The sequence below is a fragment of the Trachypithecus francoisi genome, unplaced genomic scaffold (genome assembly GCF_009764315.1).
Source record: "Trachypithecus francoisi isolate TF-2019V2 unplaced genomic scaffold, Tfra_2.0 Lachesis_group4, whole genome shotgun sequence".
Lineage (NCBI taxonomy): Eukaryota > Metazoa > Chordata > Mammalia > Primates > Cercopithecidae > Trachypithecus > Trachypithecus francoisi.
Window position 1 is genome coordinate 91,105,163 of NW_022681469.1, and position 17,499 is coordinate 91,122,661.

The following is a 17,499-nucleotide window of genomic DNA, read 5'->3' on the forward strand; positions in this document are numbered from 1 at the left end:
GGCTTAAATATGATGTACTGCAAACTGAAATTTTATTTCAGAGGTGAAGAGTCATACAATCACTATTTTAAAAATGTTAAGGCTAGGTATGGTGGCTCATTCCTGTAATCCCACCACTTTGGGAGGCTGAGGAGAGCAAATCACTTGAAGTCAGGAGTTCAACACCAGCCTGGCCAACATGGTGAAACCCCATCTCTACTAAAAATACAAAAATTAGCCAGGTGTGGTGGCATGTGCCTATAGTGCCAGCTACTCTGGAGGCTGAGGCAGGAGAATCTCTTGAATCCAGGAGGCTGAGGTAGCAGTGAGCTGAGATCGAGCCACTGCACTCTAGCCTAGGTGTCAGAGTAAGACTTCATCACAAAAACAAAAATAAAAACAAAAACAAAAACATAGAAACGTTAAAAGATGTTATACATGGAGGATTGGTTCCTCAACCCCCTCATGTATACCAAAATCCACACATACTCAGGCTCTGCAGTCAGCCCTGCATAGCACACGAATAGGAAAGGTCAGCCCTCCATTTAGGTAGCCTATATCCCTCAAATATTATATTTTCATATATAACATTTGGTTGAAAAAAAAAATCTGTGTATAAGTGGACACATGTAGTATAAACCCCTGTGTTCAAGGGTCAACTGTGATTCAGTTTTAAAGGTCTTTAGATATTTATTCATCATAATAAATACTTATTAACTTATTTGTTTTATATAACATGGAATTGGATAGAATCTATTCAATTGGAATATCTTGGGAAACATTTTATACCACTTAAATAGCATAGCCCATAGTTCTTTTGTGTTGAACATTGACCTGACTTGTATTTCTTTTGTTTTTTTTTTTTTGTATTTTTCATTTAAAATTCTCGTCCCATATAGACCTGTGCTTTTCATAGAATGTAACACTGACCATCTGTATCAGAAACAACTAGACTGTTTGAAATGCAGATGTTTGGATCTACCTTAGAGCTTCTGAAACAGAGGCTAGGGATGTGTTTGGAAATTTTCTTCCTTAGCAAGTGTTCATATAAATTCTAGAGTTTAAGAATTTTTACTATAGACCTAGCATAGTAGTAGGTACTAAAAATGTGTTTTTAAAATGAATGATAAACAGGAATATGTATATTTAGCTGAAACTCCCATTTTAATATAAAATTTGTCTAAAGAATTTATGTAGCAGTAGTTCATGCCAGCATTCCCAAATAAATCAGTATCTTAAAGTTTGTTACATTGAATGAATATTTTTTCAAGTAAATAGTTGAATACAGTGGAACAATTATGTTTGTATTTGTATAGCTAATTTAAAAAAATACTGGATAATTTTCCTCTAACTGGTATAACACTGCATAGATAAAGTGTGGTTTAATATGTAGTTACCATTGCAATACCACAAGTTACTCACCAAGCTGAGCCTATGGTAACTAGGAAACCGCCTCTGTCAAGTAAGAATTAAAATGAGGAAAGCAGAAGGTCCTGGCCAAATGAAAAGGATTTTGGAGATTAATATTAAAGTTCTTAAACTTGTATCTGTATGGCAGATGTGTGTACAGACTCTGTATAAAACTGAAATTTATAAAAACTTAAGTAGTTAGCAGTTTTGCACAAGTCCATCTCTATTTTTAAAACAAAATGATGAAACAAGTTTTAAGGCAGACGTCATCATTATGTTAATACCTTGGAGTAATTGGAAACAGTAATAAATAAACTCTGCATAGATGTTAGTTTAAAAATGCAGTGGTAGAAATGATCTAAAGAACATCTGAGGAGCATGATTAAAATGGAGTCTTGTGTGGTCTGGAAGAAATAAAATGCTCAACAGAGCTTAGCCATTCCTCAAGGGTGAGTCCTTGACTTTATAAATATTTCATTAATTCAGCCCCAACATAGTAGCAAACTATGTTGTGAACTGAACTCTAAGACTCCAGAATAGAAGAATGTTACATGTAGCTTAGAGAAACAGCAATATCCCTTCCTACTGTTTCTGTACTGTGCTTTGCATATTCACAGTTGCTTCTGTTAACCACTCAAGAGAGTAAAATTACCAAGGCTTTCCTTTTATATGTATTTGATCAAAATTCAAAAATTCAAAATGAAAAAAAAATCCCTTACACCTTTTCAGATCAACTAAAACAATATTTTCTAGCAACAAAGACCAGTGACAATCATAATTTCAGTAACAGGTACACAATTGGAAGGAGAGGAGGCTGAAGTTACCTTTCTGTTGCTTTAAATATTTATAGCTGTACCAAAGAGAAATTCCCATATGACATCCAAACTAAGCAGATGTCTTTTTTTCTGTTGAGAATATGTTTCTTAGTCATGAAGCTTCCATTGAGTGTGTGTCATCCAGAGTAGAAACATGTTTTCCAGTCTGGTTTGTAGATTTCTCAGAACCCCTTTTGATCCTTTTAATTTTATTAACTGAAGTGGAAACCTCTTGACATCAGAATTTTTGCAAAGTTTATTCCATATTGTAGCTCTTGAAAACCTTTAACTGCTTAGCAGTTGATCCAGATTGTCACCTAATGAGTAAGAAAATCTTCCAAAGTTCCTAGCATTTGAACCCATTAGTTGCCATAAACTCAGAAATGATTATATTATCCTTGCAAAAACAAATTAAAACCTTAGGTTTATTCTACTATTTTTCCATTATAAATAGGGGCTTTCCAGCATCACTAAAGAAGTACACGTGCCAAAAATGTTAAATCCGTCATTTCTCTGTACCAGTGTACAGAAAATACGAGGTATAGAGGAACAAATGAAACAACAGAATAAGCAACCAATTAAAAAAGAAAAAAATAACAAAACAGAAAATGAGACCACCTAGAAGTCCCAGTCTTTTCAATAAGCTGATATATTGAATAAAAGACAAGTTGAGGAAGGGAAACTTTAGCAAATTAAAAAAGATTTTAGAGTGAAAACAACCAGATGAAATATATTGTCCTTGAATGAATCCTGGTTTGAATAAGCTAGCTGTAAGACATCACTCTGGAGCCATTGCAGAAATTTAAATATGTACTGTATATTAGACAATAAAGATGTTCCCCTTTATCCTTGGTTTTGCTTTCTGAAGTTTCAGTTACTAGCCATCAACTGTTGTCCAAAAACGTTAAATGAAAAATTACAGAAATAATTCATGTTTTAAGTTGCATGCTATTGTGAGTAGCTTGGTGAAATCTTGTGGTGTCTCACTTTGTCCTACGCTGGACATGAATCACCCCTTCCCCCAGAAAATCCATGCAGTGTATGCCACATGTCCCTGAGTCACTTACAAGTCCTCTCAGTTATTGATCAATCATCATGGTATCTCAGTGCTTGTGTTAATTAATGCTTATGTTACTTCATAATGGCTCCAAAGTATAAGAGTAGTGATGCTGGCAATCTGGATATGCCAAAGAGAAGCCATAAAATGCTTCATTTAAGTGAAAATGTGAAAGTTTTGCACTTATTAAGAAGAGAAAAACATCATATGCTGAGGATGCTAGGTTCTAAGGTAAGAACTAACTTTCTATCTGTGAAATTGTGCAAAAGGAGAAAGAAATTCATGCTAGTTTTGCTGTTGTACCTCAGACTCCAAAAGGCGAAGCCACAGTGCTTATCAGTGCTTAGTTAAGATGGAAAAGGTATTATATTTGTGGGTAGAAGACATGAATAGAAATGATGTTTGACTGATGGCAGTGTGTTGAGCCAGAAAGCATTGATCCTATACAAAGGAAGACTTTAGCAATGGGATCTCGTGAAACAAGTGACATGGAGCCATTTATTTCACATAAGGGGTGGTTACTAAGATTCAGGAACACAGAAGGTCAATAGTAGCCTAATACTACATCACTACGTCACTTACCTCACTTCATATCATCAGATAGGCATTGTATCATCTCACATCATCACGAGAAGCAGAGGGAGTACCATACAATAAGATATTGTGAGAGAGAGGGCACATTCACATGACTTTTATTATAATATATTCTAATTCTGTTTTATTAGCTATTGTTAATCCTTACTGTGTCTGATTTGTAAAATAAACATCATAAGTGTGTATATACTTATAGGAAGACACATAGTATATATGGGGTTTGCTACCTTCTTTGGTTTCAGGCATCCCCTGGGTGTCTTAGAACGTATCTCCTGTGGGTAAGGGAGGACTACTATATTTACAAATTATTATTTTGTCACATTTGATAAAGATGTTGTGATAATTAAGTTTATGTCTCAACTCTACTCGGCTAAGGGATAGCTGATAAAACGTTCTGGGTGTTTCTGTGAGGGTTCTTCCAGAAGATATTAGCATTTGAATGTGTAGACTAAGTGAAGAAGATCACCCTTACCAATGGAGGTAGCCATCAGTCAATCCCTTGAGGGCTTGAATAGAACAAAAAGGTGGAGAAAGGTCAAAGTTGCTCTACCTGCTTGAGCTGTGCCATCCGTCTTCTCCCCTCCTTGGACATTAGTTCTCTTGGTTCTCAGGCCCCTTTGAACTCCATTTCTCAGGCCTTTGGACTCTGCCTGGGTGCATTAGTCTGTTCTCATGTTGCTATAAAGAATTACCTGAGACTGAGTAATTTATAAAGAAAAGAGGCCTAATTGGCTCTTGGTTCCACAGGCTGTATGGGAACCATGGCTTGGAGGCCTCAGGAAACTTATAATCATGGTGGAAGGTGAAGAGGAAGGAGATGTGCCTTCCAAGGCCATAGCAGGAGGAAGACAGTGAAGGGGGTGGTGCTACACACTTTTAAACAACCAGTTCTTATAAGAACTCACTCACTGTCACGACAACAGCAAAGCAGAATTCTGCCCCCATGATCCAATCACCTCCTACCAGGCCCCTCCTCCAACATTGGGGATTACAATTCAACGTGAGATTTGGGTGGGACACCAAACTGTATCACTGGGACGTACACTATTGGCTCACCTAGTTCTCAGGCCTTGGGGATCGAATGGAACTTCACCACTGACTTTCCTGGGCCTGCAGCTTGTAGATATCAGATTGTGGAACTTCTCAGCCTCCATAATCATGTGAGCCAATTTCTCATAATCAGTCTTTTTCTATGTATGTATATATATCCCATTGTCCTGGTTTCTCTGGAGAATTCCAATCTATACAAATGTCACAGTCATATAGAAACATAGCTTACTTTCTAAATATATGTACCTTAATATTTAAAGATAAAATGTCCTGATAAATGTAATTAAAACATGTAAGAAAAAATATGAATTAGATTGATGAAGCAAATATGGCATAGTATTTATTATTACATCTCAGTTTTAATTATATGGTTTCATTATACTATTTCTTACCTAATTTATTGAAAATGATCATAGTAAACTTTAAAAGGACCTACGTAGCCTTTCATAGTGCATTAATTATTTAGAATTTTTTGAATGAGAATGGGCTTTATATATAATCTAGAAAGTATGAGTTTTAGTAGCAGAGGATGTTTACCTTAATATTCAGAGATCTGCATTCAGGTAAAATCATGGATAAAAGTCTAGTCCAGTTGTTTTCACTCTCAAACCAGGATTTAGTCAAGGACTTCTCAATCCTATTTAAAATAAGAACAATAATCCTTGTCACCCTCCCATGTCAAAGGGGTGTTATAATGATGAATGAGCTCCAGGAATAGATTTAGCCTGCTGATATATTTGTAACCCATATGGCTGTATCACCCTTTGACTTTTCTAAGAGGAATGGAAAATCGCTACATTTGGTATGCCACAAATTAAATTTCTGTCAAGTTTGGCTTTAAAAACCACTCTTCTAGCCACTCAGGTTTTCATGAGCTGGCAAAGAATCTTCATAGAATCCCAAGGAGGTAACTAATGTTGTAACACTAGTAGTGAATGATTTTGTGTAAAACTGAAAAACACGGTTGGCGTTTGAAAAATAACTACTTTTTCTTTTTAAAATTAGCTTCATTAAAGTATAATTGACATAAAAGCCTACATATGTTTAATGTATGCAATTTGATAAGTTTGGGCACATACATACACCTGTGAAACCATCACCACAATCAAGCTAATAAACAGTTCCATCACCTCCGAAAGTACACTTATTCCCCATTTCAGAAAAACTTTTTTTTTTTTTTTTGAGACGGAGTTTCACTCTTGTTGCCCAGGTTGGAGTACAATGGCATGATCTCGTCTCACTGCAACCTCTGCCTCCCGGGTTCAAGCGATTCTCCTGCCTTGGCCTCCCGAGTAGCTGGGATTACAAGCCTCTGCGACCATGCCCGGCTAATTTTGTATTTTTAGTAGAGACAAGGAGTCCCCATGTTGGTCAGGCTGGTCTCGAACTCCCGACCTCAGGTAATCCACCAGCCTTGGCCTTCCAGGGTGCTGGGGCGGCATGAGCCACTGCTCCCGGCCACGATTTTTTTTTTAATTGAATCAGCTTTAAGAATTATTTGGCAGTGCTGTGCACCCTGTATAAGTACTGAAACAACCAGAGATATTTAGAGGGTCAATATTTTTAGTGCTGATTACATCAGAGCAGTAATAAGTTAATAAATAAATTTGTACAGAAAGGTATTACTTCACTGTAAAATTCCTGAACTCCTATATCAAAACGTATTTATTAAGTACTTTTTATGTGTATAAATGTAGTGAAGATTAATCCAGTGTATTTGCATTAGAAACATATTACACTGTAATCTACTAGAGGATTTTTTTTAAGTTGTTGAATCCAGTTTAGCAAATATTTATCATAAATCTTTATCCCCCATGTTAGGTGGCATTTTCATAATAGCCTGTTTAGGAAAATTCAGCTTTTTTTTTTTTTTGGACTTAATGTCTGTGGCTAATCTTTAGAGAAAATTTTTGGCTTTCTTTTCATTCAGAGAGAAAAATAGCCTGGGTATTTATTTATACTTTATTTCATGAGCTGAGATTACATGGAGTGTACCATAGGTACAGGGTTTAAAAATTAAAGGTAGAGATGATATCCTAAGTAGAAATGAACTTAGAACTGAAGAGTATCCTAAACATCCAAACAAAATGGTAGAGTAAGATAAATTAAATTTTATTTTACTCAAAAGTGAGAAGTTTTCAGCAGAGGTCACATTGAGACCAATGATTAAGAAACAAAAGCAGAAGAGACAAGGGCTTTGTAAACTCCTCAGTCAGGGAGGGTACTGTTTTGGGACTAAGGCTGTTCAGACATCCCTAGAGCTAAGCGCTGTGTGTTAGCTGAGCTGAAATATGGTGTAATGGATAAATTTCTTCTACTTAGGATATCCTGAGAGCAACCCATTTGTAAAAGAGGACCTCACATAAGGAGTGTCCACCCAGGGAAACAGTATGTACCAATCAGGAGGCCTTTGGATTCTGTGAAGAAGATATTTGATAATTAATCATGCCTTGCAACAGGGTGAGAAGTTTTATTGAATGGTGGATCTCTGAATTGATAAAATCTCAGTGCTTACAGTCTTACTTTAGAAACTAAAGAAGTTTAAAAGGCCAAATTGAATAGTATTTGGCATGCAATAACAAAGTCAGCGATTGCTAAGTAGGGTGATCAATGCTTCCACTCCACAATTTCAGAAAAAGAATAATCATTATAGCATACACAGAATTGACAATAATCATAACCATAATAACTTCTATTTGGTTTATCTGTCTGGTATAAGGGAAGTAGAGATTTGGTTATGTTATAGTGGTTATAGTTGTGACAGCGTAATACAGATCAAAGAAATTTTTTATAAAATTCACTGAATATTAAGTATTATTAGGGTTTGATAGTGTTCACCAATTTCATGTGTCGAAAACTTAATCCCCAATGTGGCAGTATTGAAAGTGGGGCCTTTACGAGGTGATTGGATTATAAAGTCTCCACTCTCGTGAATGGATTCATCCATTCATGGATTAATGGAATAGTGGGTGTTCATGGGAGTGAAACTGGTGTCTTTATAAACAGAGAAGGAAAGACCTAATCATGCATGCTGGCATACTCAGACCCCTTGCCATGCAGTACTCTGTGCCACTTCAGGACTCTTCAGAGAGTCCTTACTAGCCAGAAGTCTCTCACTAGATGTGATCCCTCCACCTTGGACTTCTCAGCCTTTATGACTGTAAGAAATAAATTTATTTTCTTTACAAATTATCCAAGTTCAGGTATTCTGTTATAAACAGAAAACAGACTAAAATAAACATTTACTAGTGGGTGGAAACAACATGTCAGTAAACATCCCTAAATGATAATAATATTTGCATTGCATCTACAACAATGCTCACATGTGCATGTATAACTGTTAGGAATACATTCAGATGAGAGTCACAGAAATCCTGACTTAAGGTGACTTAAACAAAAGAGAATTTATGCTTACATTTTTTTCATGTAGCAATTACATCTGAAAATAAGAGCTATGATAAATGAAAAAATGCTCATCATCACTGGCTGGCCATCAGAGAAATGCAAATCAAAACCACAATGAGATACCATGTCACACCAGTTAGAATGGCGGTAATCAAAAAGTCAGGAAACAAAGGTGCTGGAGAGGATGTGGAGAAATAGGAACACTTTTACACTGTTGGTGGGACTGTAAACTAGCTCAACCATTGTGGAAGACAGTGTGGCGATTCCTCAAGGAGCTAGAACTAGAAATACCATTTGACCCAGCAATCCCATTACTGGGTATATACCCAAAGGGTTATAAATCATGCTGCTGTAAAGACACATGCACATGTATGTTTATTGCGGCACTGTTCACAGTAGCAAAGACTTGGAACCAACCCGAAAGTCCATCAATGATAGACTGGATTAAGAAAATATGGCACATATACACTATGGAATACTATGTAGCCATAAAAAAGGAGGAGCTCATAGTTCTTTGTAGGGACATGGATGAAGCTGGGAACCATCATTCTGAGCAAACTACCACAAGGACAGAAAAGCAACATGTTCTCACTCACAGGTGGGAATTGAACAATGAGAACACTTGGACACAGGAAGGAGAACATCACATACTGGGGCCTGTCATGGGGTCAGGGGAGGGGGGAGGGATAGCATTAGCAAATATACCTAATGTAAATGACAAGTCAATAGGTGCAGCACACCTACACGGCACATGTATACCTCTGTAACAAACCTGCACGTTGTGCACATGTACCCTAGAGCTTAAAGTATACTACTACTAATAAAAAAAAAAGAATTCTGGTTAAAAAAAAAAGTAAGAGCTGTGATAATGGTTACTATGTGCAATGATGTCAGGAGAGGTAGCTCCACAATTTTCTTGGTCTTTTCCTTATGATGGCAAAATGGTTACTCCAGCTCTAGAAATCATGACCATATTTAGAATATAAAAAAGGAGGGACACGTTGCCCCAGACGTAGTAGGCAAGCTAAAGATTTCCAAGAAATAACCCTATCAAACTTTTCCTTATGTTGGTGAGCTAGAACTGAGTCAAATGATCAGTTCTAGCTGTAAGAACAGAAATATCTCATATCTGACAATGGGAAGCAGGATTATCATGCTTAGTTTGGATTAATCATAATTCGTCGCTCAGGGCTTCATGTATTACTGCTCTGAATATAAGCAAATTTCTGGTATGAAGGAAGGGCAGAGAAAACGGAGATGTTGCTGAATAGGTAAGAGAATGCCATGGTTTCCTCAAATATCCGCTATATGTAGAAGGTCATTTTTTGTTGTTGTTGTTGTTGAGACGGAGTTTCGCTCTGTCGCCCAGGCTGGAGTGCAGTGGCCGGATCTCAGCTCACTGCAAGCTCCGCCTCCCGGGTTTACGCCATTCTCCTGCCTCAGCCTCCCGAATAGCTGGGACTACAGGCGCCCGCCACCTCGCCCGGCTAGTTTTCTGTATTTTTTAGTAGAGACGGGGTTTCACCGTGTTAGCCAGGGTGGTCTCGATCTCCTGACCTCGTGATCCGCCCGTCTCGGCCTCCCAAAGTGCTGGGATTACAGGCTTGAGCCACCGCGCCCGGCTAGAAGGTCATTTTATGCTTATTCAACACAAAATGTGAGGCATATATGCCAATCTTGGTAGTACATAATCTGTTAGGTAGCTAAAATATATGCAAAATAATGTTAAAGATAAAATAGATTTTTAAAGTACTGGTTTACATATTCTAGAGAATTAAAACATGGAGTTTATTTGAATATTTAAAAATTTTGTTTTACTGTAAGTTCTGGGCTACAAGTGCAGAACATGTAGGTTTGTTACATAGGTATATGTGTGCCATGGTGGTTTGCCGCACCCATCAACCTGTCATCTGGGTTTTAAGCCCCGCATGCATTAGTTATTTGTCCTAATGATCTCCCTCCCCTCACCCCTACCCGCCTCCCCCACCCCGACTGTCCATGGTGTGTGATGTTCCCCTCCCTGTGTCCATGTGTTCTCATTGTTCAACTCCCTGAGTGAGAACGTGCAGTGTTTGGTTTTCTGTTTGAACATTTTTATGTTTGTGTTTATATAACTGCTGTGCTGTGTAAAGGCAAATATCTAAAAACTATAAAACAACCATCGAAATAATATGATCAGAAAACCAGTATAGTACAATAAAAACAACAATGGCATAGTAGTGAAAATATACAAAATTCTGTCTAATATCCACGACTAGTGAGTGGTATGACTTTGGACAACTTCTGTTTCCTGCCTGGTGTTTGGTTTCTTATTGATAAGTTGTATCTCTGGAGTTCTAATTAACTCACTCTAAAACTCATGATGCTCATTAATAGATAAAAAGCCTGACCAAGATTTGATTATTATATATGACTCTGCTGTTTAAAATTAAAAGATTAAACATATTCTTTTATAGCTTAAATAAATTGTATGTTAGTTACTATTGAACTTCATTCAATAAATTATAATTGAACTTACATTAATAAGTCACATTAAACTTATATGTATTTCAAAAATATTTTTAGCATAGCTTATTATGAACACTCAACTCTATAGAAGAAATTCTGTATATATTAAATTGAGGCTTGCCAAATATTTAGTTGTTTTCATGTCTTAAAATATACCTGTTGTGAAAATATAAAACAAGAACAAGATAAATATTATAAATTTAATTTATTTAACATATCATACAATTATAAAATGATTATAGTTTTCCAAAACCAGAAATATTACACCAAATTTTAATAATTTTCTTGTATTTGTACTATGTTTTCAAAAAATATAGCAGATTTTATGAAATTATCCATTAGTATTTTTTATACTTTTGTTACACTCAGGATTCAAAAATGTAGTTATGTGAGTCACTCTACATTTGCTGCATTAATTAATTATGGCTAGGAAATATTTTGTTGCATGTCTAGAAGATATTTCTTCCTCCTGCACTCTGCCTGTTATCTTCATTGTGTATAATAGTAGTTACATTTGAAAACCCATTTATAGTACGGGTTATAGTTGAAAATGTTCTTGTAGTTTAGCAACATTGGAATTATTTTCTAATGTCAAAAATAAAAATAGGCCGGGCGCGGTGGCTCAAGCCTGTAATCCCAGCACTGTGGGAGGCCGAGACGGGCGGATCACGAGGTCAGGAGATCGAGACCATCCTGGCTAACACAGTGAAACCCCGTCTCTACTAAAAAATACAAAAAACTAGCCGGGCGCGGTGGCGGGCGCCTATAGTCCCAGCTACTCGGGAGGCTGAGGCAGGAGAATGGCGTAAACCCGGGAGGCGGAGCTTGCAGTGAGCTGAGATCCGGCCACTGCACTCCAGCCTGGGCGACAGAGAGAGACTCCGTCTCAAAAAAAAAATAAATAAATAAATAAAAATAAAAATAAAAATAAAAATGAATACAGTGGAGGGAGTTGAATGAGAAGGCAACTTTAAAGTTCAGGGGTAAAAAAAATTATGTCTGATTTTATAAGTACCACCATTGTGGCTTGTTCAATCAGTGCGTTCAAATATATTTCCTGAAATTTTTAAGTTGTGTATAATCAAATGGCTGTGCAAATAGCCCTTGAGCAAAACTATATGCAGCTTTTACAATTAAGTCCTTAAAGCTATAGGGTGTAACAAGTAACCTTTAGAGTCTTTAAAATACATCAGCAAAGTTAGGAAATATTTGACACCTGGGAATTTTCTTTTGGCATTATTAGGGTTACAGGTATAGTCAAAATATTCATGTCAGAAAGATTTTTCAATGAAAATTCCAGATGTTTGACAAATGTGTTGCCTTATAATCCTCTTTAGACATATGCTATATGTCCATTCTTCTCAAGACTTTCTCTTTAAAAAAATACGTTAGCATCAGTAACTATCTTGACCTAACGAGTGATGATCATTTAGAATTTTCAGAAATAAAGAAATGTTGAACGGTATACATATAATTGACAATTTTGGAAATACTATTTTCATCTCTTCTTAGTGGCATATTGCGGTGGATATTTGTCAATATTTTGTCTGCCTGGCACCTATCTTTCAAATACTTCTCATCTTTAAGTTTTGGTAAGAAGCAGTGCCTCTCACCAAATCTCTCACCAAATGTCTGATACTTGATTTCCCAGATTTAATGGTAGGTAGGGTGTGAATCAATGACTTAGACTTCAACTTTCTGACTCACGTGGCCCAGACATCAAATCAGGAGTTGGTGATGCAAGGACCGCCAGAACTCAACTTTCTGTTGGAGGTTGCAAAAAGATTCAGTTCCTATAGAGTCAATATCTGTGCTGCTAATGGTGGCATCTTAAATCTAGTACTTTCCATATTAGTAATGCAAACTGCCTTGTGCCATCCTAAGAGGTGACTCGGTCGGGTCTTCACTAGACAGTTTTGAAATATAATTTTTAGAGTTATTCCTGGTTTTATAACTCTGACACTCGTTTGTTAGTCCACTTGGTGCTTGTGGTGGCCATGAGAATGTTTCTCACAGGCCTCCAACTATTAAATGCTTAACTGAGCAAGGGTATAGCTGGTATGCTCTGAATTCATCACTGAATTTGTCCTTGCTTTCCAAAAAGGCTGCACTGAACCACTGACTGAACTCAGCAACAATGTTAAGACAGGCGGTCTGTTGGCCCAAGATTTCTTTAGCCCGTATTCAGAATCCCCTGTTTGATCTTCCCCTTCCCTCCTTCACAGGCATGGAATTGCTGCAAGGTCTGATGGCTCTCCAAGCTGACCCAGATCCCTTCCCATTTTATTTAAAGGGATATTTTCCCTAATGAAATACTTGAACTTTTAATTCTGTCCTGGTGTCTCCTTCTTGGAGGACAGAAACTAGCACAGAGATACTGTGATTGAACACACATTTTTAAACACATTTCTTTTCTGCTTAAGTAAGCTGGTGTTGGGTTTCATTACTTTCAGCGCATTGAAGGATACATCTGTATTGTAGGACCCTTAAAAAATGGTGTTAATTACTTCCGAGCATGAATGTAGTCACCTCTCCTTGCCCTGACATTTTATTTTAATCAGGCATATATTAACATATCAGTGAAATAATATTCACTTAAAAGTATCCAAATAAAGACCAAAAATGATACAAATGTTCTGGTCTGTTTTAAATGTAAAATACAATGTACAAAAATTTACCAAGTCCCTTTCTGCAAAAAGGGTTCTTGGATGAGAACCCACTACTTACTTATTGAACAATTAAAGTTCTTATTTAAGGATGACTTATCATGGAACAATATGTAATGTAGACAATGTATGTAAATGGAATATTTAAATAGAAAAAGGCAAAACAGTAAGGTACAGTATGCTTTTGTTTTTTATTGAGGTGTTACTGTACATAACAAAATGAGCAGACTTGGTATAAAGTTTGAAGAGTTTTGACAAATGAATGCATCTTTGTGACCAAACTGTATACAAATAAAAGTTTTATACAAATCGAAAAATTTATACAAATGAAATCAAACAGCAAATCTTTTGTGTCTGACTGCTTGGGGTCAACACAATGTCATTGATAGTCAGCCATAGTGTTGCATATATCAGCAGTTTAATATTTTTATTCCTTAGTAGTATTCAATTTTATGAATACATCAATTTGTTTAGCTACTTTCCTTTTACAGAAATTTGGATAGTTTGCAGTTTTTGTAGATTATGATTAAAACTACTGTGAACATTCTTGTAGAAGCAATTTTGTGGACATGTTTTCATTTTTCTTGGGTAATTACATAGGGATATGTTTTATGATAGATTAATTACTGTGATGGGATAAATGTGGGTTCACCTTTGTATTAGAAATGTATGAATTATTTTTCAATGTGATTGGACAATTTTTTGTCTGCACCAGTAATGTATAAGAATTGTAGTTGCCCCACATCTGTTTTTTCCTTTTGTGCCTCCGTTCTGTCTTTTCAATTTCTGTGTATTCTTTGTATTCCATCCTATCTCTTTTATTATCTTTTTAGCTATCTTTCTTTATATTGTTTTATAGTGGTTATTGCCGGAGTTGCAATATACATTCCTATCTTATTACAGCCTGTCTTATATTACCCCTTTGTGTACAAGGTAAGAATCTTACATCAGTATAATAATTACGTATTTTACTGTCTTGCTATTATTTTTATATATGTTATTTCTTCATGTGTTATAAACTCATAACATATGGCTATTATTTTTGCATCTTAATATTAATCTGATTTCAGATTGCCTTAATCTTTAGGCAAAAATGCTCTTGGGTTATATAATACACATGTTTTTGCCTCTCCTTTATTAAAAAAAAAAGAAATGTATGTAGAAAGATATGTACATATCTAAAGTGTTCAATTTGATGAGCTTCACAAATGTAGACATTCATGTAACCAATGATCAACTCAAAATATAGAACATTTCCAGATCCCCAGAAATTCACTTTATGCCTCCATTTAGTCAGTCTGTATACCTCATCAGGTTTCTCAGACTCAAGAGACTGTCACTTTCTTTTTGAGTTCTATTCAACCTGTGCCACAGGACTAGAGTTTTCCCTCAAGGGAAAGATCATAAATACATGGATCTCATCCGAGGAGATTCTTTACTTTTAAGGGTGAATCCTCTCTGATCCCTACCTGATTTTCACTATACACCAGAGACTTCAAAATGTTTTATTTTCGTTAGTCCGTGTATGGTTTCTCATTGTCAGCTGTTAAAGAGTTAGTCTGTTGCATTACCAGAACTACAGATCCTGAGGGGTAGTTTTTATTTATCCTGCTGAAAGATAAAACAAATATACTGTAATTAGAGATATTTAATTGTGTGTAATCAGAAATGATGTTTAAGAGTGGTGTTTCGAGGAAAAAAAGCATGCTTTCAAATAACAAGAGAAGAGATGACAGAAAGAGGAGTAAACAATACAGGTCAGGCAAATATTTCCCTAGCTAGCCCTAAACAAATATTTCTTCAATCCCCTCAGTCCTTCATTAAATATCTCCTGAGTGACTCCTCACTCATTTGTGTATACAAAACTCTCAAAATTTGAAGACAATTTAGAATGTCATTAGCACAAGAATAGCTATGGTAATATGCTCTTCCCCTTCTATTTACTGCACCCAGTGGTTTCTAGAGTATTTGGAGGGAAGTCTAATAAAACAATTTTGGGTAGAGTTAAAAAGAAGTCAACACAAAATGATTGTGTTAAAGCAGAGATATGGCAAAAAAAAAAAAAAAAAAAAAAAAATTGTTTCTAACCAGATCATCCTCCTCTGCACCCAATTAGAGATTTTACTATGTAACATGTATCTTTGAAATGTTCTTCCTCCATTGTCTTATTCTGGCATTTTTTGCTGCTTAGATTTTATTTTCGCCCAAAACACTTGGAGAATGCTTTCTTTGTTCTTGATATGTAAAAATTCTAAGGTATATCTATAAATGGATTTTGTTTTATATTTGTTTGGGAGATAGTGAAACTTTTCCCTCTTATGCTTAAATTTGGTTTAAGTTCAAAAATGTTTTCGTATCTAAAATAATTTTTATATGTGTAATTATAATTTCTCCAATAAAAATATCTATATCTATAATTCTAAAGTTTGGTGTCCAATCCCTGTCCCTCTAAATCCCCAATCCCCTCTAAATAGCATCCTGTCTTTCTGTTCTTGCTTTCTGAGAGAATTTTTTATTTGTTCTACACAACATAAGTTTAATGTTTTGCCATTTGTTTAGGCAGTTTTTGGCTATTTTCAATTCAGGTTTAAATTCTTCTCTTCAACTTTAAATTTCTGGTATCATAAATGTCCTTTTCCAGCACATGCTATTTTTTTTTCTTCAGGACTTTTGGCTCCTGTCTTATGAAGGTCAACTCTTGTATGCTAGTGATGACTGATAAAAATGAACAAATACTTAGGAACTGGTATTACTTGCTAGATGCTGTGTTTTCCACTGAGTATAAAATAGTGAATTTGCAGTCTACTAGGGAGAAAGAGACATCAATAAAACAGAGACAAAAGCATGATTTTGAATACTAAGTGCAAGCTCTTGGGAGAAGCTGCAATGTGAGAGAGCAATTATTAATGAGTCTAACAAATACAGTTTACCTCAGAAATTTAAAAATGAGTTAATAGTAGAAAATGTATCAAAGTAGATCTGACCTTAACAGCATAAAAGCCTAGAATGACCAAGAAACACCTAGAAAGCCAGGTAGTGGTATAGTATAGAGGAAAGGAGTAGAAGAAAAGATAAGAGAGGTCAAAGGGAAGGAGAGCAGAGGCCACTTCCGGCGTAGCCATGGCGGCTAACGCTACTACCAACCCGTCACAGCTGCTGCTGTTAGAGCTTGTGGACAAATGTATAGGATCAAGAATTCACATTGTGATGAAGAGTGATAAGGAAATTGTTGTTACTCTTCTAGGATTTGATGACTTTGTCAATATGGTACTGGAAGATGTCACTGAGTTTGAAATCACACCAGAAGGAAGAAGGATTACTAAATTAGATCAGATTTTGCTAAATGGAAATAGTATAACAATGCTGGTTCCTGGAGGAGAAGGACCTGAAGTGTGAATGAGTTTCCTTGACTTACGCTAGATTCTGTTTTGTCTTTTAATGACAAGAAAATGGAATTTTTTTTCCCACCTTCTAATGTTTAAATCCCATAAAGCTAAGTTTCCCGTTAAAGGGAAGTGCTTTGAAGATGTGTACCCATTTTTGTAAGTTAATCATAATTATCCTGGAAAAAGAAGAAAAGAGCTTCTTCTTTGGAGACGAAAATAAAGGTGTTTTTGGTTAAAAAAAAAAAAAAAAAAGGGAAGGAGAGCAGATCAGGAGAGGGCTTGTAGGAAGTTGTAAAAACTGACTTTTACTCCAAGGGACATGTTAAACCTTTGGAGTATTTTGAAGAGGGAAAGTAACATGATCTGACTTCTGTTTTTAAAAGGTCACTCTGCTCTTTAGGAATGGAGGAGTAGGAGCAGAAGATGATCATTATGATTTTTTTAATGTTGCTGAGATCTTTTGCTTAAGTTTTGTTTAACATTTTTTCCATTCACTTTCAGCAGTAAGATTAGTTTCATATTGTTGTCCAGTGCTGCCTTTGTCTAGTTTGATCTCATCCTAGATTTTGTGAGTAGGAGTCACTGTAAGCTGGCTCCTATGTCCTTTTGACGTGTCCCCCTCACTCCTA

General features: G+C 36.0%; 1 protein-coding gene across 1 annotated transcript; it reads left to right on the forward strand.

Moving 5' to 3' along the window:
• The first annotated feature begins 16,589 nt into the window (after positions 1-16,589).
• LOC117072303 (U6 snRNA-associated Sm-like protein LSm5) lies at positions 16,590-17,122 on the forward strand. Its single transcript, XM_033192277.1, has one exon. It carries the CDS (start codon positions 16,605-16,607, stop codon positions 16,878-16,880), a length of 276 nt encoding a protein of 91 aa, XP_033048168.1. The 5' UTR covers positions 16,590-16,604; the 3' UTR covers positions 16,881-17,122.
• Positions 17,123-17,499: the final 377 nt, after the last annotated feature.

Excerpts from the sequence above, each read along its gene's own strand:
- LOC117072303 (XM_033192277.1), top strand. The coding sequence starts at position 16,605 with ATGGCGGCTAACGCTACTACCAACCCGTCACAGCTGCTGCTGTTAGAG.